The sequence below is a fragment of the Agrilus planipennis genome, unplaced genomic scaffold (genome assembly GCF_000699045.2).
Source record: "Agrilus planipennis isolate EAB-ADULT unplaced genomic scaffold, Apla_2.0 scaffold151, whole genome shotgun sequence".
Lineage (NCBI taxonomy): Eukaryota > Metazoa > Arthropoda > Insecta > Coleoptera > Buprestidae > Agrilus > Agrilus planipennis.
Genome location: NW_020439509.1, coordinates 615,594 through 639,393, shown reverse-complemented (window position 1 = coordinate 639,393; position 23,800 = coordinate 615,594). Strand labels below are relative to the sequence as shown.

The following is a 23,800-nucleotide window of genomic DNA, read 5'->3' as shown; positions in this document are numbered from 1 at the left end:
GTTGCATTTTTTTTCAAATGGTACTAAGAAACAGGTGTATGTATTTTGTGATAAACTGATAAATAAAATATTGTCACATGTAGGCAACCCAACATACAGTGTCACGTGTAGGTAACCCAACATACACAGTGACAAAGAAACCCAGATTTTCAGACGTTACATTCTGGATCTTTCCCACATTCTCTTCAAAATGCCGTGGTCCAAGGCAAGGGAATTCCACTGGCTCCAATAGTTTTTCATTGTCTGACTTAGATGGCTCACATCTACCCATGATGGTCTCAAGGTTCCGGTTTCTTTCCATCTCATTACTGGCTCAATATCTTTGTCTTTCCTCTGGTCTTAGATTAATTTCTTATCTTCCTAAGATCGGCCATGCTGAAAGGTGGTTAGATTACAACAGATCAATGCGAGTTCTTCCCTCTTCTCCTCAAATGAACAATAATTACAGTTTTCCACCCAACAACAACAACTATCTCAACAAACACCAAGTCAATCAATCAGAAGAACTTCTGAAGATCCAGAATGTGACGTCTAGAAAACCTGGTCTTCTTTGTTGGGTTATCTGCATGTGACAATATGTACTTTTCTTTAAATGCAAATGTTAGTCATAAAAATATCTCGTATTTAATGTACCTACCCCGAGTGAGAAACCGCTGACGAAAAAGTATAAATCATAAATCCCTTTTACAGAAATAGTCCCCATAATCTATAAATAATTTCTATTCATTCAGGTAAATCCACATATACATTTATAAATCCCATTAATTCTGTCGTACTTCCCACAAATTCCTGTAATTCTATAATAATTACTGTAGTTTCTCCGAAATTCTAAAGAATTATGGTAATTTCGGTAAGTACCTCTAGAGTACGTAATGAATGAATTTTAAGGTGTAAGATATATATGCCTACAGATATAATTAAAATTAGATTAGAAAGGGAAATTGAAATGAAAAATATTTTAGCCGAAATAAAGTTTGGATTTCGAAAAGAGAGAGGAACTATTGATGCGACATTCTCGTTAATAAATGTAATGCAAACGCAGGTGGAATTGAATGATAAGTAAGGTAAGGGAGGGAGGAATAGTGGTAGGACAATAAAAGATTTAGACAATTACTTACGCGGACGATATTGCTTTGATGTCAACAAATTATGGAGCGATAAAAGAGATGATGAGAGTATTGGAAAAATACTTAAGAAGAATTACAATTGAATGTCAATAAGACAAAGATTGTGGAAATAGGTGTAGTTAGGGGTAGAGAAGGAAGACAAAAGAAAGAAACAGTATGGAAAGGAAAAGCAATAGGAAAGGTTAAAAAATATAATTAGTTGGGATAAATATACGAGGAGAAAATAATAATGATAAGGTACATATAGATAAACAAATAGTGAATTATTAGAGAGAATACGGGGAACAGGTTAAAGATCAACGTAATAAATGAGGGTTTTGTCATAAATTGCAGTATCAAAAATTGATGTTTTTGAACATAATGCGCATGTGTACAATGTATTTCCTACCAAATAGAAATAAATCTTTTGTAATTCTTCAATAATTTCAATAAATCCTTGCTTTCTTAAATAAATCCCCTTAATTCCTCAATGTAAAAAGTAAATCCCTACAAGTCATTGAATTCCGACAAGGTGTACACCATACACCCTGTGGTTTCCCCTTTGATGTACCCTGAAGAAGAATATTAGACGCGTATATTTATTCTAGGTACATATAATACCTTACACCACAAATTCAAGATTTAGAAGCATCTTATCAAACATTGTAAAACGCTACAGATCGCAGCGGTAAAATACAATAGCAAATATTAATAGATGGCGACACACTGGCACTTACTTGATATGTAGCATCTATTTGTACGGAACAACTTTGATTTATCGAGACTGTGTAACACTTGGCTAACGAGAACTATCAAGTTTTGAACATGCTCCTTAAAACCGTAATTACATCCAAAAATTTTGGGATATGAAACCAGGTATATAATAAAAAAGCGTGAACAAAAAAGTTCACTGATAACTACATCCTATATATATATACATACATATATAGCATTACGTGATATGGGAAGATTTGTACCTACTATTTTATGTGTAGATAGATGCAGTTATTTTGTCATAGGCTATACGTATGTAATACAAACACATTATTAAAAACAAAGACCATGATAAACGCAGTTCGTTTTTAATCGGCATGTCAGTCTTGAAGAAATTGAAATTCTTAAACGTAGCAATTAAGTAAAACATGGTAAAAGTGAGGTGATTCTCCTTGCTAGTGCTTAATTACCACACTTACGTAAATTGTTACAGGTGCATTTCTTTTCTAGTTCATTAACTTTCGAAGATTCCTCGACAATAAATAAAAATAAATGTGGCAATCTAGAGTTCCGTAAAATAGCGGTAGTTTTTTCCCAGTTACTCAAATTAATTAAGCAATGCACCGTTAAATTTAATTAAAGTAATGTACTTTGTAATTAATTACTTCCCTCATAGTCACATCCACAAAAATCAAAATAAACGCTATAAATATGAAGGGTACGAAAATATACTATACACTATAAGATACATTAAAAAATTGTCACATACTTAGTGTATGATTACATGTAAACTGCAGTGTCCTAAGAATGAAGTGCGTTTTGTTACAGTATTGTTTAAAACTTACACTTTCTCCTCTAGTGAAACTATTAAAGTTCGATTGCAACAAGTTGCCTGTTTTATCCGAACGAGTTAGCATGAATAACAATCAATTGTTTGCAAGAATAAATTAAGCTTCTTTAGCCTATTTTCCAAATAAACATACAATAATTGAGCACCGAATTTGTGTAATGAAATAAAGGTCAATAAATTATTACATGAACTTTGAATATGAATAAGTACTCTTGTTTTCGAAACGTATATTTTAAAGTATCCAAAATTCGAAAAATCTTAGTTTTTAATTTTATAAAGAGGTAATTATAAAACGAAGTAGCACCGAGTTAATAATTAACGTTTAATTTAGTAAAGTTTTTGTTTTTTGTTATTAAATTATTTTCTTTATAAATGGTCGTAAACCATTTAGATATATTATGTACATTTTGATATAATTTCAATATTTCTCACTAAAAAACATGAATCTATTACTAGCTGGGGTACCCGGGCTTCTCTCAGGGAGTTGATATGAAATTGTGTGATAGTTGGAATAAAAGGATAAAGGTACATAGGTACAAAAAAGGCTTTGGATAGTCCACAATGTTTCGGGATGTTCCCGAACGTTGGAACACACGACGGATCTTGCTTAACATACCCTACCAAATGCTTTTGAATGCTCTCGGATGTTCTAGAAATCATTTAATGATCAAAAATCGGTCAAGAATTAGCAATAATCGTCAAATCACTATCGGTCAACTTTGATGCTTTTTGCTGGAAAATGTATAAGTACACGGAATTGACAAACGCGCCGTTGAAGCACTACTCCATCAATTTCTGAATTATTCTCAGACGCTCATCTCGGAGAACAAATTTGCAGTAGATAACACACAAACAATGACAAATTGACAAATAGATATTTATAAAAAGGCCACAAGATGATGTTATTGCTTCATTTGTTTCATGACGTCCTTAAGTATAAATAGGAAGTAAGAAAAGTTTTACCAACTTTAAAATTCGTAAGTGATCGTTGGTTCCTAGTAAACAGACTCGCAAGCAACTTCTAAAAGAACAGAATAGAAAACATCTCAATGACGTACATAATAAAATGCTACAAGCGAACCATTGCATAATTGGAACAATTAGATACAATGAAAAGTAAGCAGACACGTGTACAACTAAACAGAAGTACAAAACTGCTTTTACGAAACTGCCTTCAAAACCCTAATAGCGTATAATGAAAACAACCAAAAATTAAGACTAATTACCTCATTTAATTAATGCTGCATATCTTTATACCTAAACATACACCATGCATCTACTGTATGTCAGTTTTCATTATATTATTGAATATTGCCAAGTTGAAGAAGGGCTGAAAGTTTTAAAATTTTTTTCGCTTTTCAAAAAAAGCAAAATTAATGAATACTAACATTTAGTGTCATCCAGCGTTGCATTTTATGTTCAAATGGTACTAAGAAAAATAAGCAGGTGTATGTATTTTGTGATAAATTGATAAAATACTGTCGCATGTAGGCAACCCAACATATAGTGTCACGTGTAGGTAACCCAGCATACATAGTGACAAAGAAACTCAGAGACGTCACATTCGGGATCTTTTCCATATTCTCTTCAAAATGCCTTGGTCCGTGGCAAGGGAATTCCACTGGCCCCATAGTTTTTCATTGTCTGTCTTAGATGGCTCACATCTTCCCACGGTGCTCTCATGGTTCCAGTTTCTTTCCATCTCATTATTGGGCCAATATCTTTGTCGTTCCTCTGGTCTTAGATTACAACAGATCAATGCCAATTCTTCCTTCTTCTCCGCAAATGAACAATGTTTACAGTTTTCCACGCAAGGTCTCTGGGATAGCAACCATCTCAACAAACACCAAGTCAAGCAATCAGAAGAACTTCTAAAGAACCAGAATGTGACGTCTTTTTTGTTGGGTTACCTGCATGTGACAATATGTACTTTTCTTTAAATACAAATGTTAGTCATAAAAATATCTCGTATTTAATGTACCCCGAGTGAAAAACCGCTGACGAAAAAGTATAAATCATAAATCCCTTTTACAGAAATAGTCCCCATAATCTATAAATAATTTCTATTCATTCAGGTAAATCCACATATACATTTATAAATCCCATTAATTNCGATCACTACAACTACAACACCGGCGCCACCATCGGATTCTGTTAGACCAGGAAATGGTAACGGAGGGCGTAGAAGAAAACCATTTAGAAGGCCACGGCCTCAGTATGATTACTATGACGATGAAGATTATGAATCAGATTACTATGATCCTCCACCACCAAGACAAAGAGGTCGAAGGAAACGACCAAGACCACGGCCTCGGCCAATATATGAAGATGAATATGATGAAGAATATGAAGATGATAGATACGAAAGAAGAGGATCGGGAAGAAGAGGAGTCGGAGATAGGGACAGGAGACCTTATGACGATAGGCAACAATACGACGACGAAAAATACAACAAGAAACGACCAAATGATGATCGCAGGCATAAGGAAGATAACCCAAGTGGCCAAGAAGATCGTAGAGCTTCCCCAAACGAAGACAGAAAACACAACAAACGCAGACCATCCGATGAACGAAATTATGAAACGCCAAATAGGAATGACAAACACTCAAGAGATGACGACTATTATGAAGATGAACCCAGCGATACACGAGTCAATACTCGTCCCAACAAAAATAAGCACGCAACTGAAGAAAGCGAAGACACCGCGGAAAAACCTATTATCAAACCAATCAGTGGTAGCTCCATTTACGGCCAACCACGAAAGGCACCTCGAATAAGGCCGCCAGTTCCTAAAAACGAACAAAACAAATACAATTACAAACCAGTAACTAATTCCAAATCGACCACTACAGCAGCTCCAGCTAAACAAACAGAAGAAACAGATTACTACGAATATGAAGAAGAAGAGTTACCGCCATCACGTTCTAAACCACGTCAAAAACAAAATAATACCAACAGTTCTCCAAAACGACCAACTAAATCATCTCTAGAACGAACCGAAATAAAAGAAACGACAAAGGCCGCAGGTTACGGTTCTAGGCCGAGAGGAGGGTATCGCAAACCCGTAGATGATTACAATGAAGAAGAAGTTGAAGAGGAACGGCCAAAGCCACGGCGTCCGTACAGGTACAGACCAACCGGACGTAACGGAGCCAACAGGAAACGCCCGGTCGTGGACGAAGACCCTGTGGATGAAGATGAAATGGAAACGGCAAAATCTCAAAATAAGAAGTCAACAGTGCGAACGGAATCTAAATTTTCAGAAGAAGAAAGAAAGGAGCCAACTACTAGAACACCTCAAAAAAATAAAGAAAAAGATCAACCACCTAAACCTACAGAAAAAATTGTTGAAGCAACCACGGCAAGGGTGGAATCTGGAAAGGGACATCACCAGTCCTACGTAAGAGTCGTTAAAAGACCGTTTCTTCCTAGTCGCGGCGGTAATCCCTATTCACCAAGAGGACTTAAGCCCGTTGGGGCAAAATCATTAGAAGATAAAAGGATACGAGAAAACTCGCCAGAAGTTAAAATCAAAGACGAAAATTTATCTAAACATCAACAAATTGTAAACGAGGAGGAAGTAGAAGAAGAAGAAGAAATATATGAAGATACTTTAACAACAAATAGTCAGAACGAAGAAACTCAAAAACATCAAAATGTAAAACCCATCTCAGTTGATGTACAAAAACAATTCAAACCTGAAGTACCAACTAAATCATTTTCAAATGAAAACACAGACGGTACAAGTACAGCACAGTATAAAGTTCCTGAAGATACACCAGAACAAATTAACCAGAAACCACTTTTCAAACCTTCTCCTCAAATAATAAAGATTCCAGTGGAAAATAAATACGTTGATGAACCGTTCGTAGAAGCATCTCAAGAGGAAGACATAAAACCCATTCGTAATCACCAAACGGTTGTTAGGGCTAATTTCAAAGCAAAATTACCCGAACCTCTAACAACAACAAATAAACCGGTTTATGATGAGAAAAGTCCCTTAGACATTCCAGATGATGAGTATGATGTAACGTTGAATGAAGCAATTAATCCAACTTTACCAAACTTGCCCATAAGGAGTTATCCAACTGGCTTTAGTAACGTTCAAGGATTTCCTTACAACAATTTCCAAAGATCCAGAACAAATCAACAATTTAAGCCAAGTTACCAAATAAGGCCAACAAATCACGGAACCATAATTGTCCCTCATGATGACTCGAGCGCGTATTTAAATTCTGAAAGCGGTTACAATCCCAGTTTGAACGAAGAACCTCAAATTTATAGGCCACAAAATTTTAGATCAAGCCCCCACGTCACACAAGTGCGAACACAACCATTTTATTATTAGCATGTGATTTCCTCATTCTAATAAACTACTACCTAATTGTGTGATAAATTAATGCCATTACTTTTGTAAATACTGGTAGACTGGAGCAAATTCTAGCTGCACATAGAACAACTACAAAATTAGCAACAGAAGAGCGTCGAAATTAAAGATTGTGCATATAAAACAAAATGCTATTTATAATTATTTTATACAGAATGTGTAATGTGTATGTATGGTAAGATATTAAATAATTATACACTACAGATACATGGTGTAGCATATATACATATAAACATACATTTTCTAAAAAAATATACCAACAATATAGCACCTCTGTCGTCTTTAAGAAATTATCCCATTTTTCAGGGAAAAATGTAAGAAAACGAGAATATATTTAGAAAAAGTGTCAGATAATGAAGGTACAAACAGGTAAACACAGATGATCTGTTGTTGGAGCTATAGGTACATACCATTTTTTTCTGTGCAAGTTTTTCTACAAGTGGCACGTATTTAAAATATTCGATCAGAAATTAGGTAAATAAAAAAATTTACATAAATAACAATTTATGAGCAAAAAAGGATAGGTAATTTATTTCTTAATAATTTTTTACTTGTAAGCTCTTAAATGTATTTTATTGAATAGATTAGGCTTTTAACTCTTGCAACACTTTATAATAATTGATTTAAATAGAATCATTTCAGTTGCAACTTAGATTTATTATAGTTATAAACATGTATAAACTTCCACTTGAAAAAGGCCCTGTGTGTTGAAATCATTACCGTTGATTCAGTTAATACAATTGGCAACCGAAAATGTTTCTGTTTTTATCAAATGTATTTTGTTAAAAAAATACTTAGGGCACAAAAATCATCACATAATAAAATCATACCTAAATGGAAAAAAATTCGGAATAAAGTCGGATTGTGACTTTCTTTTTCACATTTATAGCATCCTTAATATTTTCATTGTTATTAGTAGGTATCAGATATTCTCTTCCAATTCAACTACATCATCAATAGGATTTTTTTTAATGTTTGATCTATTGCTTACAAATGAAGCATCAATTAAAAAATATATATTGTTTTGCTTACATCTAGTTCCATTTGCAGTAACTGGTTCAAAAATGTAAGGCCTACACCTAATTTCTTAATTTAGGAACACATCTAAGTTAATCTGGCTAATTCCATTAAATTAAAAGATAAAAAATAATTTATTGTACAGCTACATAGTATCCATAAATTCATATTTAGGTCACTGGTACAAAATTGGTACATCTAAATTGTTTATTAAAAACTGCAAGCTAACACCTAATTACCTACTGTGTTAGTAGGTCAATAATTAACCGTTTAAATAGCGGAATCAATAATTATAATAAGTCATAGCCGAATCAAGAGAAGTCGATAGTTAAATTCAAGATAACGAAGATGCAGGGTGGTGAAACGGCTTATCGTCTTTACTCACCCTATGATTCCCTATCATTTCCACGTTCCTCAATTATCTAATAAGGTAGGCTAAGATTATTATTATTATATTGTTAAACTATTAATTAACCATAATTAAATTGTTGATTAATCATTCTAAATTATAAAATCGCTTTTAATGTAATATTGACGTGATTACATGTCAAATAAATTAAGCAGATAAATTCGCTTCTTCAATACAGTACATTTAAAGTCAAACAGGAACATAATATGACTATTTTCTTTATTTCTTAATACAAATGACAAAATATATGTTCTATTCTAAATGCAGTATAGTAGTAGTATATATACATATATATATTTAACTGAAAATAAAATTATTAACTAGAAAAATAAATCTGTTGAGTGATGCATTAAGCAGTATGAAGAACTTTATTAAATTCTGAATAAGCCGCTTCTAAATCAAACAATAATTGCCTAACTTGAGAATCAGATAATTCATCAGAGGCCTGCATTGAGTTCAGTGTTGCTAACCATTCAGCTACCTTCTGCTTTCCTTCATATTCTGCTGGTAAAATGCTTAATCGATTCATCGTATCAACTAAATCTCTTAATTCAGGATGAAGATCATCCATTGCTTTTATTTGTAAACGAAGTTTATCCATTAAGGTGATAAAAAGCTACATAAAAAGAGATAAAAAATTAGGTACCTCTACTTATAATAATTTATAGGGGTATCAAATTACTTACAGAAACAATATCTGCAATGCATTTACTGGTATTTCCTTTGTCATCTTTTATAGTGATTGGTCTATCTTCTCTTATTCTTTCCAAAGCAGCAGGACAGTCAAGCTTGAACCCCAAAATATAACTTTTAATAAATGATTAAAGAATTTACTATTACACAAAGTGTGTGAAATATAAAACAACTATTTACCCTGTATTTACGAACAAAGACATCAACTGTGGGGAATTCATCGCTTTTCACCTGTTTGAAAGCAGCCTTATATTGTACTAATAATTTGCTACAAGCACCAGTGTATTCCTTTGAGGGTACACAGTCCCTAATGTATGCTTTTTCCAATTGTTGAATTGTGTTAATAACAGCATACAAATCAGCAAGATTATCAAACCTGAAAATAACTTCTTGGGTTTAATACATTAACATAGTTTTGTTAACTTGCTTCTCACGTTCTCGCGAATTTTGAAAAAGCTTCACCTCCTCGTAAAGTTCAGGACGATTATCTAAAAGAAAATTACACAACGAAGAATTAATTGTTACCCAAAATTACGGAATTTTATTTTCTACCTTGAGAAATAGACATTTTATTCAGAAAACCTGTAACTCATAGACGCTCATAGATAAGGTATGATCATAGATGATAAGGTGCGATTAATGGGAACATAGAATGTGAATAAATTTAACATTAATCATAACTTATCTATGAACGTAACCATCATTAAAGCAAGTTAATCCGTACTGTTTTAAAGTGATGATGCGGTGGTGAAATTAGTCATTGGTAACATATGGATAAAATAATAGGTACACAGTGTATTATTATACACTTCCATATAATTTTTCAACCTATGTTCTCTTTGAATATTTGTTCTCTATGAATGTTTACCATAGAATTAAGAAACTGTAGTGGCGCTATAAACGCAAACTTTTTTTTTATAAAAATAAATTTGAACAAACTGGAATTTCGTAATTCTAACAAAATAACTAGTAATTTGAAACTATTATATAGAGTATATTCCAGAAAATCCTTTTTCTATTTAATTAGATGCAGAATGCAATGTTGAAATATTTACATACACATGTGAAAAGCAAATCAAATTCCGAAAGAAACAAAATTAAGTTTCAATTCTTTCATGTGTTAGCTACTGTGTAGAAATAGACAGAAATAGCTAATTAATTAACTGGCAATGAAGTTAAAAACAGGTGAAAGGAAAGATAATAAAATAATAATACAATGTACCATTCATTAAAAAGGAATTCACAAATTACGAAATTTAATATTCCTATTACTTTACTTTCTATTTACTTTCATACTAAAGTCAAAATATACAATTTTTATTATAGTTCATTTAAAGAATTTCAAATAATTGCACTAATGCTTGTATTATGCTAACTTTTAGGTACCTCTATATTAATTCAGCTGTTCTGTTTTTAACATTTCTTGAATTTTAAATAAAAAAATTACAATATTTAAAATTAATTCTTCTGCCGATAAACTTAAAAATACACTAAAAAACAATACAATATTGAGAGTTTCAACGAATTTATTGTGCTATATCGACAATTTTGCACAGATAGGTACTGTTAATTTTGAAATTATGGTATGGTATATGATTGGAAAATATTGCCGGTATAGTACAGGCACACGACATGAAGTACCATAAATTATTCTTAAACCCGTAGTTCATCTACCATAAACAAAATCCTATACTAATATGATAGTTTATTCATATGTAGATACAACAAATACCTTGAACAGTTCATTGTTTTTTTACTTTCTCAATTAAAAATGTTTCATTGAGTGTGCACTTTAGAAATATATAAAAATGTATTTGTATTTTCTAAAATAACACTAGACAATTATTAAAAATTTTCAAATCGATTGTCAAGTTTAGGCGAAAAAGGGCATTGTAACAGCTAAGTCCGAAGTTTATTTGGTTGTAATAAAAGTTCTAAAACAATCATTTCCAATGAACACATGAATTTATTATTAATTTGGCTTATCCGTGTATTTAAGCAAACATTGTGCATATTGTGCGTGAATGTTAAGAATAGTTTTAGCCATTCCGTAAGAAATACTCAGCCATCATCGTGAAACAATCAGGATCGGAAGTATTGTTGTTTAAAAAATGAAAAAATTGAAAAGGTTTTTAAAATATGTACGTATAATTACGTGCTTATCTGGTATATATTAATCAGAATTTAATTTCTAAAAGAATGACTTTGAGTTGAACTTTTAGTATTCGCTTTATGAATATTATGAAACACTCATATCGAAAGACAGAAATAAGATCTCCTTTATAAAGTAAAACGTATTTATATTTTAATGGTTTATTTCTATAAGCTAATACTCTAATGAATACAGTAATTCGTTTTATTTAGACAACTACTTATTACTTATTTAATTATTTACATTTAGACTAAAATAAATTAAGCATTTCGTTTTTATTATCAAAATGAAACATACTGGAGAAGTGAATTATAAAAGTTGTTGTTGGTGCACCTTATTATCGGTTGAAATTTTGAGATATTCGATTACAATGAACTACTTCAGATTTAAATTTATAATTTCAATCCTCCAAGTATGTAAAGACGAGTAAAAACACTTCTAAGTACTTTTCGAAAGTCACGAAACAACAAAAGCAATTGATGGTTAAACATTATTATCAGTTGTTATCCTTGAACTGTATTTATTTATTGAATGTCACTTGTAGGTACAATTTGGTTGAAAGAACTTGACCAGTCGTAAGATATTAAATGCTTATAAGTTGACGGTCGACAGGTACGGGTTCAATATGCTTTTGTAGTTCATTCTCTGTCTACAATTTTCTTCGTGATTGACAAATAAATACTAGGTTGTCGTAGTCACATAATTAATTAATTCTTCCCTTATGATTGACGTAAGTATCGAATTGTTCGGCGGGTAACATCTTATCGACTGCGAGCTTTCGCATCCTCGAGCAAGTGGCTAAAAGTGCGCCTCCAAGAAGGCACATCATTCCAGCCCCTATCGCTAACAGAGCAGAAAACCAACCGGCTTTTAAGCATACATTGTTCGGGTTGGATACGAGGGCTGAAATTAAAATAGTATATAAACAAAATTTTCTTGCATTATACACTCGCTAGTGTGAGTATCGCATAGTGGAAACCTCATAAAATGAGAGCAGTATATTAATTATGCTAAAGTAAACTTTTGGTTATATAAACGACTCCATTAGCCTTAAAAATTGATGTTTGTTGTCCTTTTATTTTGACGGAACAACAGACAGCCTATGTTTCCATGTTCCCCCTTCAGGTCCATTCTAAATGTTTGTAAAAGAATTGATTTTGAAATAGTATCAGTACATTCGGAGATTATCTCCTACATTCAACTTTGCAAACTTTAACGTCCTCATAATATTAGTATTGATGAGATATATTGATATAAAAGACTTAACAGTAATAAAAACTGTTAACAAATTTACAAAATTGTGTTCAGTTTTTATACCATTAGTTTAACTTCATAGACACTCCATTCAGTATTATAATTAAAGATAATATTCAACAAATCCATAATGAAAACAACTGTTGTTTCTTTGTGGGCCACACTGTTGAATATCCAATCTTCATTAGATGTATTTATGTTAGGTACGGTTTTTCTTCAAAAGTATTAATGAAAAATCACTAAGTAGTTCCTTCTTTCTACGCCTATTTTCGATTTTATTCAGATATGACCTCTTGATCAAGAATACTAATGAATTCAATTAAAAACAAAACTGGGATAAATCGTCATCTTGTTGTTTTTGGGAATTAAGCATATTTTTTCAGAAAAATCTTAGAAGAAAATACTTCTTTGGATTTTATGGAGCATTTATTCTTCCATAACTTTTGTACATCTTTGGTCAAATGGAGAAATGTTTTGTCTTAGTCAATCAATTTATTTAATATTATTAATAAATATTCTACACAATTGTATAGTATTATTGTACTTACTTGCCGTACTTGTTACATTTTCACTCTGATCATCTTCGCCTTCTTGCAGTACCCGTAATGATTGGAAAAGACTCAGGTTTTCTGAAAGACTCGGCGTCTTGGTTGAGTTCAGTTGATCAATGGATCTCTTTTTCACTGTTTTCACGTTTCTCCAGTGACAAGCTTGGCTCTAAAGTAAAACAAAAAGTTTTGTATACGCTCTTTATTATGAGTTGAACGTTCCGGTAGTTGTGTTGGTGTAAAAAATATTAATGATATTAAATACTTTAATTTAATTAAATGAATTATATAAACTGTGGCAGCTATAGCCATTATTTTATTTTTGGATGCATATAAACACCTATTAAAGAAAAATATAACAACAGTACAAACACTGTGAGTCTAGGGAATTTTTGAGATTGACAATGTTTTCATAGAAAAAAGCAGAAATTTGATTTGCGAATTATATTAATGTATAAACCTCCTCCCGTCTTCTATTTTTAGTTTTTGAAGTTGTATTTCATTTGGAGTGTTGAGAGTGAAATTTTAGAAAGGGGCGGAAGTTCCGCGCTGGCCGCTAATGATAAACTCGACAGAATGAAGTTAGCAGCGTGACTGAGAGTTAGCAAATACGACCAGAAAGGGTGATTATTATACTGTAGTATATAGGTAGATTTAGGCTGAATCGATAGTCCATGGTGATGCTCTAGGAATTGAATACTTTGAAAATGTAAGAGTACAATTTTGTGTAAATTTGAAAAAAGTAATTTTTCTATAACATCACATGTATCATAAATGTATGGCGTCTTATACTTGGTGCGAACGGGATATCGGGTGATAGGATATTTTCTAATTAGCTGATGATTAGAACATGTAATTAAAGAATGAAACTAATTAAATGGCCTATTTACGATACCCGGAATGTTGTCTTTTAATCAGAATGTTTGATTATAAACCACCTGTCTTTTCACGTGTTGATAGTGTTTAAATGTTGGGAAATGCTTCACCAATTGGTATATTATGATATGGGGAACCATCATAATTAAAATGTGAATGCTGTGCATCATACACAACGGTAACCTTCCGTCCAAATTTGGACGAGTTCATCTAGTTTAAATAAATATTGCAACGCGTGTCTGCTATAAGCAGTAAATAAAAGTTTAAAAAACCCTCCAAAATGGCTCTAGCGTAGAAAAAAGCTACGGCATGACCTTGATTATTTTTCTATTTTATTCTACTAATTTTTGACGCTTTATCTGAAATTTACCCTGTTGCTACTGTGGCACCACCCTATTTTAACACACTACTTTTTAATTTTTGTTTAATGGTACTTATTTGGAGAAAGTGTTTTACTTGGTACTTTGGTTAAAATAGTGAATTTCTTACCGGGCATCTTCCGTGGCACATCCTAACGTCGCATTCGATGTACAACGCGGGGGATCCAGTGAATCGAAATGTTTTCATGTAGGCAAAAACTTGCGTCTCGTATACACCACTGTCAGACCAAGATCCCCGAAACCGGGATATTAGTTTATCGTCGACAGGACATCTATAATAACAGTGATATTAGATCTAATTTAGACCAAGACAATAAATAGTGATAGCATTACCCGTACTCATCGATTAATTGAATCTTTTTAGTGGCACCATTGTGTGCGTAACAGTCGTTCACAACGATGTCAAATCCATCTGAAATGATAAATTAATTTAGATTCAGAAAACTTGTTTTAGGACAAAAGAAATGTTTAACAGAAGACATGTGGGAAGGTCCAAAAGTTCGCGGAATGGAAGTGTTGTAAAACAAATAAAAATACAAAGTTATTTTTCCTTTTCAATATAATTCCCCGTAAAGTCAATACATTTATTAGATCTTGAAATTAACTTCTCGATACCCTCAAAAAAATATTTTTTGTCCTTGCCTTCAAAATAGGCAGAAACGGCTTCTTTGACTTCATTGTCATTGGAAAATTTTCGCCTCCTGAGCTCCTTTTTCAAATTTGGAAATAAATAAAAATCACTGGAAGCCAAGTGGGCTGTAATGTGGGTGAACTAGAGATTCTAACCCTTGTCTGTGTAGTGCAACCATTGCAACTCTACACTCGTGAACTGGCACATTATCCTGTACCTTTCGTCAATTTTCCTCTTCTTTTTTCCTTGATGGCAGCCTTTAACTTTTTTAGTATTGAAACATAGTAGTTGTGGGGCCCTTTTCTTTGTAATCAACTGGCAAAATTCCTTCACAGTTCCAAAAAACTGTAGTCATCAACTTCCTAGTCAATTTCGACACCTTAAACATCTCAGGGGGTAGTGTAACTCTTTTGTACCATTGCATCCAATCCTATTTGGACTCAGGTTCGAAGTGATAAACCTAGCTTTCATCTCCGGTAACAATTTTCTCCAATATCGTGGTAGGTTCGTCGCCATGCAGTTGCAAAAAATGCTTGCATGCGTCCATTCGCTGTTGCTTTTGACTCGGCGTAAGCATTCTTCGTACCCATCTTGTACTGACTTAAGTCATGCCAAGATGATTGTGTAAAATTCTTAAAATTGTGATATCTGACACTCAAACTAATGCCCATAACTGTTTCTTTTTCATCTTCTAAAATTCATTTTTCGACTTTTTCAGTGATGTTCGACGTGGTGGCCTAAATCGGCTGTCCAGGGCGGGGATCATCTTCAATCGACTCTCTATCATCTTTAAATTGTCCATGCCACTTGTAAATCATAGTTTGGCTAGGGCAGTGATCACTGTAAATGGCTTCCATTTCCCTCCTTATAGTTTGAGTTGACTTTCCTTGTTTTGTCAGGAACTTTATCACAGCGCGATGATCAATTTTTTCTATCGTCGCGATTTTTTTCCGAACTGATTTGTTTGAAGGGTGATAACTCGTAAACAAATAACTTCATAAACTTGAAATTTCACTTATATACTAATGATGAATCCCTAACTCGCGAGGTGTACAGTGAGAATTTTAAACTCCGCCCCTTCCCCTTCATTCCACGAACTTATGGACCTCCCCTCGTATAAGTGATTTTATCTGTTATGGTCGTTTTGTTGTTTTTATGAACTGGTGGAAATATACAAATTGAAAATTAAAAAAGGACACGAAGTGAAACCCAAAAACAAATCTGAAGATATGTTATATACTTTTAAGTACATAAAAACTCAAATGATAACTTTCTGAAGGATTCAGGTCTGTATTTAATCCTAAGAGAATTGAACTGATGCTGTCCTGATTCTGGTCAGTCCACATCCAGCATCGGAGATGGAAGGACCTCTAAAGATGCTCGCCACTCGAAACATTAACCAACTCCAACCGACGGTGGTCTTTAGACCCGAATAAGGACAGCATCAGTTCACCTACTGGTCGCAAAAGCCTTTACTAATTTCCAAAGAAAATTAACACACCGTTTTTCATTTTTTGAAATATAAAATTTTGAATTACTTCAAAATACTCTTAAGTGGCTGTAGATCCCAAACATTCTGTATATATTTTTAAAACTACTAAATTAAAAGTAATATGATTGGTTAGCAATTTTTCAGGAATTAATTGTTCTCAAAAGTTAAAACGAAGACCCAGTAATTTAATTTATTAGACGATACACATATTTGACAACGATTTTTATTAATTTTCAATTTTCAAAACTTACGTTTAACTTTTAACTAAGTAATTAATTTTTTACTGCCTAAATACTTTGTAGTGCTGCTTTTCAACTTAGCAAACGTAAAGCTATTTCAACTGAGTATTCTAACATTATTTTATAAAAAAATTTAAAAACCAATGAGACACGTTTTAATCTTCGGAAATTATGTGCTTAATATCAGTCAACTATTTATCGCAGGAAGTTTGATCAGCCTAAAATTGACGATATGACGATCTCTTTTAGTCAAAATTGACGCATTAATAATCACTCCAAAGATTCATTATAATCAAAGGCAGAAACAAAGAAGTGTTGGTCTTTAATGGAAAATTTATTGGTGTGGATGTATTAGGTTAAATTTACACAAAGTATGTCACTTTGTTATTTACCACTACGTAATTATTTGTATCTATGCATAAAGGTTTAGTGGATATCTATCTCAATTTACTGTTAGTGAAATTTTAACGTAACTATTCTTCAAAGTTGTTGAAGAGTTTGTGTTTTAAATTGTTCAAAAATGTTAGATTTGTGATCCAACCCAGTGACTCAATTTAGGCATTAACAACTTCATTTCGGTCACCCTTGGATTGATTGACCAAGGGATGAAATAGACCTTTTCCTGTACATCTGATAAATTTAGTCGTCTATTATTGTCCAAATTCATGACTATAATCAAACCTAAAAGTCTCTATTCCATATAATCATTTTTAATTTAAATAGCATTATCTTTAGAAAAATTCTAACACACTTCAAATGCTTTAAATTTATTGGATTTATGTTAGTTTATAATTTGTATGAAACGGTGGTTAAAGGTATGCGTATGATGCCGCTCTTTGATGATTGCAAATAATGGAATATGTTTGGTTTTCAATCAGCCAGCAGTGTTTCTATCTCTAAATTCGAAATCAAAAGTAAACGTATCTTCTGGCAGTTATTTAACGAAGATCTCTTGGTTAAAAAATTAGGAATATAGGTCAAAAAGTATCACATTTCTACATTCAATCAGCTTACCGTATTTACTGCGCATATAAATAATGAGGGTTAAAGGGTCTCCTACCCTTACTGGTCCTGTTACTCTGTTACCGGAAACACCGTAGCCATAACGAATTTCCATATAACATTCCGGAGGAGTTAAAGTAAAAACAACTGGATTTCCAGTTGCAACTCTAAAACAAGAATAATTTTTATTTAACATTAAGGTAATTCTAAATTTAGGATTTGTAATCATTGTTTAGTTCGATATTGAACATACATCGATTATACTTACTCGACATCCAAAAATGGAAATGTAACCGTTTTCCAAAAATCGTAGCCATATTCGCAAGTAACCTTGAAATGCTCGTCAAATTCTTCTTCAATAAGTGGATTGTATTGAACAGTAACGGTGTTCCACATGAAATTTTTCTAAAATATATAAAATAAATTCAAATGAAAACATTCAAGTATCAATAGAATCTTTTGTAGTGAAAAGATGGAAAGCAAAAAGTCGAAAAAAGGGTAACGCCCGAGCAGGGACTTGAACCCTGGACCCTTGGATTAAAAGTCCAATGCTCTACCGACTGAGCTACCCGGGCAACTGTTGACGCAAAGCATAAGTAATTACTTACGGTTGGTGATTTTCTGTTGTCTTCGTTATGTGTATTTTTGCCTAGCGTTCCACATCTATTAAGTTGAATATAGAATTCATAATAATCTCTTCCGGTTCCGTTAATATACATACAATCTGGATCATAGGCGTAACCTACAAATAATGGGTATTTCAAAATAGATACGTAATCTTAGCTATCTATATAATTCCGAAATTTTAACTAAAAATTTTGTATTTCCTTTTCTTATACTTAGGTAAGTAGGAACTTGGTTAAAATTAGTAAGGAAGCTGCTTCAGAAAAATTTTAGCCATCGGTTTGAAATTGAATGAGGAAACAAACATGTAGCAATAAAAAAAAAATTTAAGAATATGGTACAAGGTTTTTATGTATAATACACGTGGAGTAAAAATACTATTTCCACTAATACGACAGGGTCGGTATTGAAAGAGCCACAATTCTCCCTATTGTTGTTGCTCTCATCTTCGGCGTCTTGAGCAGAATTTGATGTACGATATGTAAAACACTACGACATACCTGGGTGATACCCTCGGCTTATTTAGATTAGCGTGGTGATTCCCACCTTTACCCACCACTACCCCCATGAGCGAGAGATTGAGATATGCTCAATGGACATCATCACCAGTTATTCCTTGTAGGTGAACAAGACTCCCCAGAACATTTTGGTGCGGATGGGATCTATCTAATGCCTACATGACTTGGTACCTGAGTTGATACAGACCGCTCAACAATCAGAGTGCCTATTCTTCTCTCATAGCATGTGGAGTGTAACCACTACGCACTTACTACCACTACCACTATGAGTTTAACCTCAGACGGCCGGGCAAGCAGGAATATTTCCTACCTAAGGCCCTTGGGTCTCCTGTATTACCACTCATTGAATGTTTGAGGGATGAGACCCCCTTTCAATCAGATTACACGTAGTTAGGCGTTGGTAAGGCACCTAGGGGTCTTGGGATCGTCACCTTCTCCTGATCCTTGTCATTCGTGTAGGCCTGGTTGCCTCGGCCCTTTTTCACACTTTTTACTAAAGCTATAGGTTTTCCCACAGTTGGTGGGATTGGTTGCAGAAGACGTTAGTGTAGTCTGCCCGCAGGGATAGCATTGGATTTTACCTTTCGACACTAGGAACTGTGATGTGCACTAGTCTATCAAAGATTTTTGCACCTTTAAATGTTGAAGGGTGAACTGCAATTCCGTAGTGCCTTTACGCGAAGTGCCACTGTTTCATGTCATCATGTATTAGTTCATAAAAATTTGATTAAAATCCTTTTTTTAAGACTAAATCAATATCACTTCGATGCAACACTATGATGCATTTCAAACATCATTGATAAGTTTGCGATTGGTATTTTAATTACTGATTACAGATACAGATCGAATTAGAATCTTAAATTTCTATTCACTTTAAGATAATTATAAATTATTTTTGATTTTTTGTCGTTGAGTTAATTTATGAACACCCGTTACTCCATTTATTAATTCTTTGCGTGTAGAAATAAAGAAATAAATCAAAAAACAAAAATCGCTCGTAAAGATATCATTGATCTGCCTACTGTACCATCGTAATAAGGACCACTTGTAGATTTAAAACTTTAATAGTACCTTTTTCTGTTGTTTAGAGTTAAGGGGCTAGAATGAATAATTATGAATTATCACACAACTATGTCAAAAGTAAATCGTACTTTGATTAAATATAAACATTTCTCTAAATAAGACTATCTGAAAATTTGGAAAAATGTCGGAGATGGTTTTAACCAGCAGCTTCATTTAAAGCCATTTTGACGGTCTATATATCATAGTTTAGCATTCGGGAGGATACTGGTTTCGGGTCAGCCAGACATGGTCAAAGTTTTTCTGTAGTTTTCTTAGTTCATTTAGGTCAAAGCTGTGGCAGCAATATTCCACATCTATTGGGTGCGAAAGATAATCCATCTTCTCTTTTGTCTTCAGTTTGTTTGTCTCAATTGTTTTGCTCCCAACCACTATCCACTATTTCCACTATTTCACAAAAATGCTGAAAAGGTCCTTCCATCCAACCCTCCAGAATTGCAGTAGAGTGTAGGTCGGAGGACAGCTCCTCCATTAGCATTAGTAGCTAGTGGAAGTGAAATGAGTTCGAAAGAAGTTTTTTCTTATCGTGTGCACGTTGGACAATACTGATCAATTTTATTAAACAATTTAGTTACTTGAAGTTATACTATAAATATGTATAGCGAAACCTTAACCGAATTGGGAAGTTCTGCGTTATTATAATTAGAGATGTGCAAAATGTTTTTTTGAAAGTATTTAAATACAAAATGCAAATACTTTTTTGATTTGTTATTTCAAATGTGAAATACAAAATAGATTTCCAACAAGAACAATAACGCCCCCAGGGAACGTTAGAACCTTCCTGGGGGGCGCTGGCCATTCCAGAGACAATTGAAGTACCTTGGGGTAATCAAGAAGGACGCCTTTAGCATACCTATCTATTTAGGAAGATAATATAATTTTATACATAGTTTCCCGTTTTGCCTTTCTTTCCTGTGTTTATCCTTATCCTAACTAATATAAATGTGCGAATGTGAAATTGTTTGTTTGTATATCATTTCATGCCTAACTACTCAGCCGATCATCATACAATTTTGTACACACATTGTCAAGAGTATACGAAATGACATAAGGTACCTTATATCCAGAAGAAATACTGTTCCTGAGGGATACAAAAAATAGTTTCAAATAGACGTCAATGACGTGTAGGACATCAACGCACGTGAAACCGCGGATAAAACCTATCATGAAGTTTTGTACACACATTGTCGGAGGTACAGAAAAAACATATCCAAAATAAAATAATGTTCCCGAGGGATAGAAAAAATTTAAAAGTGAACGTCGATGATTTTGACACATGCATAGGACATAAACGCAAGCGAAGCCGCTGGTAAAACCTATCATAAATTTTTTCACACACATTGTTAGGGGTACCGAAAAGACATAGGGTACATTTTATACAAAATAAAATAGTGTTCCAGAAGGATAGAAAAATCACTTTTATGTAGTCGTTGATGATCTTTGACACGTACCAAAGACATCAACGCGAGCGAAACCCAGGGTAAAACCTAGGNACGATAAGTGGTGATTTGGCAGGTGCTGATATCAATTTGAATCTTCAAAATTTCATGGACCCTGACATTGAACCCGGAAAACAATATCGATCCAATATTTTAGATTACCATTTTCAAGGAGTTTACAATTTGTTAAGCTCTGTTTGGTTAAAAAATTAGAAGACATTCATGGAATGTCTCGTTGTTCCCTTCTTAAGCTTCTAATACCTTCAATAGTCAATGTGAGCAACTTTCATTCATCATTTTATATAATGTTTGATCGGTGATGCTAGCAAAACTTTTAACGACAAAAATGTATTTGCATTTTACAAACAGAAAATACGTATCGAGAAGTGTTTTAAATAAAATACAAAATGCTTTTCTCAAAAAAGTATTTAAATGCAATATAAAAATAGGTATTTTTTATTTTGTATTTGCATTTTAAATGCAAGTATTTCAAATAAATCACATCTCTGATTATGACACAATCATCTCTCCATTATTGAACGTTTAGGCAATACACTATCATTATAGACACCTTGATATTGTTATTTTTTTTATAAACCGATGGTTTTATTTAACTTAAATTTTCAACAGTCAAATGTGTGTACACGCAAGAACATTCTTTTAGTTAAAATAAAATAAACATCCTGTAGCTATTAGAAGATGCACCAGTAATAATGGAGTTATAACGGATTTCACTTTTTATGCTGCTTTTACAATACGTCTTCAAAGTTAAACGGTTACCATTTTATTAATTGCTTACTATAAAAGGAACAATGTTATAATAACTATTGTCGCGAATAAAGCATTGTAGAACCAATTTCCATTGCAATTGTTGCAAAATACAATGTTTATTATATAAGACATCTTATAAGACGTCTCATGATAAATTCATATTCAAAAGTTCAACTTCTAGATATTTTGTACCGTTTAAAATAACAAAAAAACAGTATTCGAAGAGAACAAGTCGATTGTTACGCCAACGGCGATCATTAATTCTATTATGATAATTAAATATTTTGTTTGTGTTCATATTGATTAATTTTGAGTGTAGAACGTGTATTATTCTTTTTGAACAGCAAGAAATAAAGTGGTATACAATCGGTATAGAATTAAAGTTGCTTTTAAGTTTTGTTGGCTTTGGAATATACGTTTTACATTATAAATCATCACGTATTTGCTACTGGTTACAAGCTATAATTACTTATTGCTCAACTCAAAATAGAACATTAAATAAATCTCGAGTTTTAATTTATTTTTTGAAAATAGCAAAATCGCAATCAAATTGACGAAGCAGTTAGGTGATAGTAAGAGCGCATAATTCGAGCAAGCGACTAACTTAAAAAACAATATAGCATTTTATTTTGTTTAAGTTTTAAACTTTCCGAAATTTAGGATAATCGCCGTATATCTTTTATAATGTTAGTTAGCTTTTATTAAACTGAGGTTTTTCACAATTTTACTTTCAGTGATTTCTGAAACGGGGATGAATATAACTTTTTGTGGTAGGTTTAAAAAAGAATATACATCTTGAGTTTTTTGTTACAAATAACAACGAAAAGCTTACTTAAATCTTATAAATGTCTTTGAATTAATTAACTTAATAATTAAAATATTTCAGAAAAAACTTTGATAGGTTAGTAGGACACCTTCTCAGGCATGAAGGTCTAGTCAGAGAGAGAAGCAGAAACGGGAGTTAGGAGGGGTAGAGGTAGACCTAGATTGGATTACTGTGCGCAAATAGTTAAGGGTGTGGGTTGTTCCAGTTTTAGGGAAATGCGAAGATTAGCTCAGGATAGGAAAGAGTGCACTCAGAAAAATGCTGTAAGAAAAATTACTATAACGTTGTAGAGGTCGTTTTGTAGAAAATGCGACTCAAGTTTGTAGTAAGGTTAACTAAAGGTAAATTTAAATTTGACTATAAAATTGTAGTGGTAAATTGTAGGAGAAATATCGACAGGGGCTCAGATAAATTTCTTACAATTTGAATGAAATATTTACGACAACAACTTTGTGAATTTCATTATAAATTGTAGAAAGGTTAAACAAATTTTGTAGGAAATATAAGTAAAAAAATAGCAATTTTTACTAAATATTTATTGCGTTTCAGTTTTTTGTTCTGACTCGGTGCAAACATATCTAGAACCGTAATAGGGTGTGATCTCGTATGTAATATTTGCTAATATTGTGCAGTAAGTTTCTTCGCTTGTATGGTGTTACTACGCGTTAGTGTTAGTTAAGTGGCTTCTACTGATCTGTTCGTTCTTGTTAAGTACGGTAAGTTTATTAATTACAGTAAAATTAATAATTGAACCTTTCAATTGCACCTAGCGAGGCGAGACATTTGACAAA

General features: G+C 32.9%; 3 protein-coding genes and 1 non-coding gene across 4 annotated transcripts in view; 1 reads left to right on the top strand and 3 right to left on the bottom strand.

The window, feature by feature from the left end:
* LOC108736928 (serine/arginine repetitive matrix protein 1) overlaps positions 1-7,281 on the top strand; it is a 49,331-nt gene extending 42,050 nt beyond the window's left edge. The window contains exon 5 of the mRNA XM_025979227.1: positions 4,781-7,281. Within this exon, the coding sequence (XP_025835012.1) occupies positions 4,781-7,019 (2,239 nt within the window). The 3' untranslated portion in view covers positions 7,020-7,281. The remainder of the gene's footprint in view (positions 1-4,780) is intronic.
* Positions 7,282-8,686: 1,405 nt separating this feature from the next.
* LOC108736925 (vacuolar protein sorting-associated protein 28 homolog) lies at positions 8,687-9,784 on the bottom strand. The gene is made up of 5 exons (XM_018469539.2): positions 9,730-9,784; positions 9,605-9,665; positions 9,358-9,553; positions 9,171-9,272; positions 8,687-9,100 (listed from the first exon to the last, which is right to left on the bottom strand). Exons 1-5 carry the CDS (start codon positions 9,743-9,745, stop codon positions 8,834-8,836), a joined length of 642 nt encoding a protein of 213 aa, XP_018325041.1. The 5' UTR covers positions 9,746-9,784; the 3' UTR covers positions 8,687-8,833.
* Positions 9,785-11,587: 1,803 nt separating this feature from the next.
* LOC108736926 overlaps positions 11,588-23,800 on the bottom strand; it is an 84,056-nt gene continuing 71,843 nt past the window's right edge. The window contains exons 6-12 of the mRNA XM_018469540.1: positions 18,360-18,493; positions 18,020-18,156; positions 17,764-17,918; positions 14,721-14,799; positions 14,497-14,659; positions 13,132-13,300; positions 11,588-12,232 (exon numbers count right to left, since the gene is read on the bottom strand). Coding sequence (XP_018325042.1) covers positions 12,033-12,232; positions 13,132-13,300; positions 14,497-14,659; positions 14,721-14,799; positions 17,764-17,918; positions 18,020-18,156; positions 18,360-18,493 — 1,037 coding nt within the window. The 3' untranslated portion in view covers positions 11,588-12,032. The remainder of the gene's footprint in view (positions 12,233-13,131; positions 13,301-14,496; positions 14,660-14,720; positions 14,800-17,763; positions 17,919-18,019; positions 18,157-18,359; positions 18,494-23,800) is intronic.
* Trnak-uuu lies at positions 18,254-18,326 on the bottom strand. The gene has a single exon. It is a non-coding gene; the product is annotated as a tRNA-Lys (tRNA).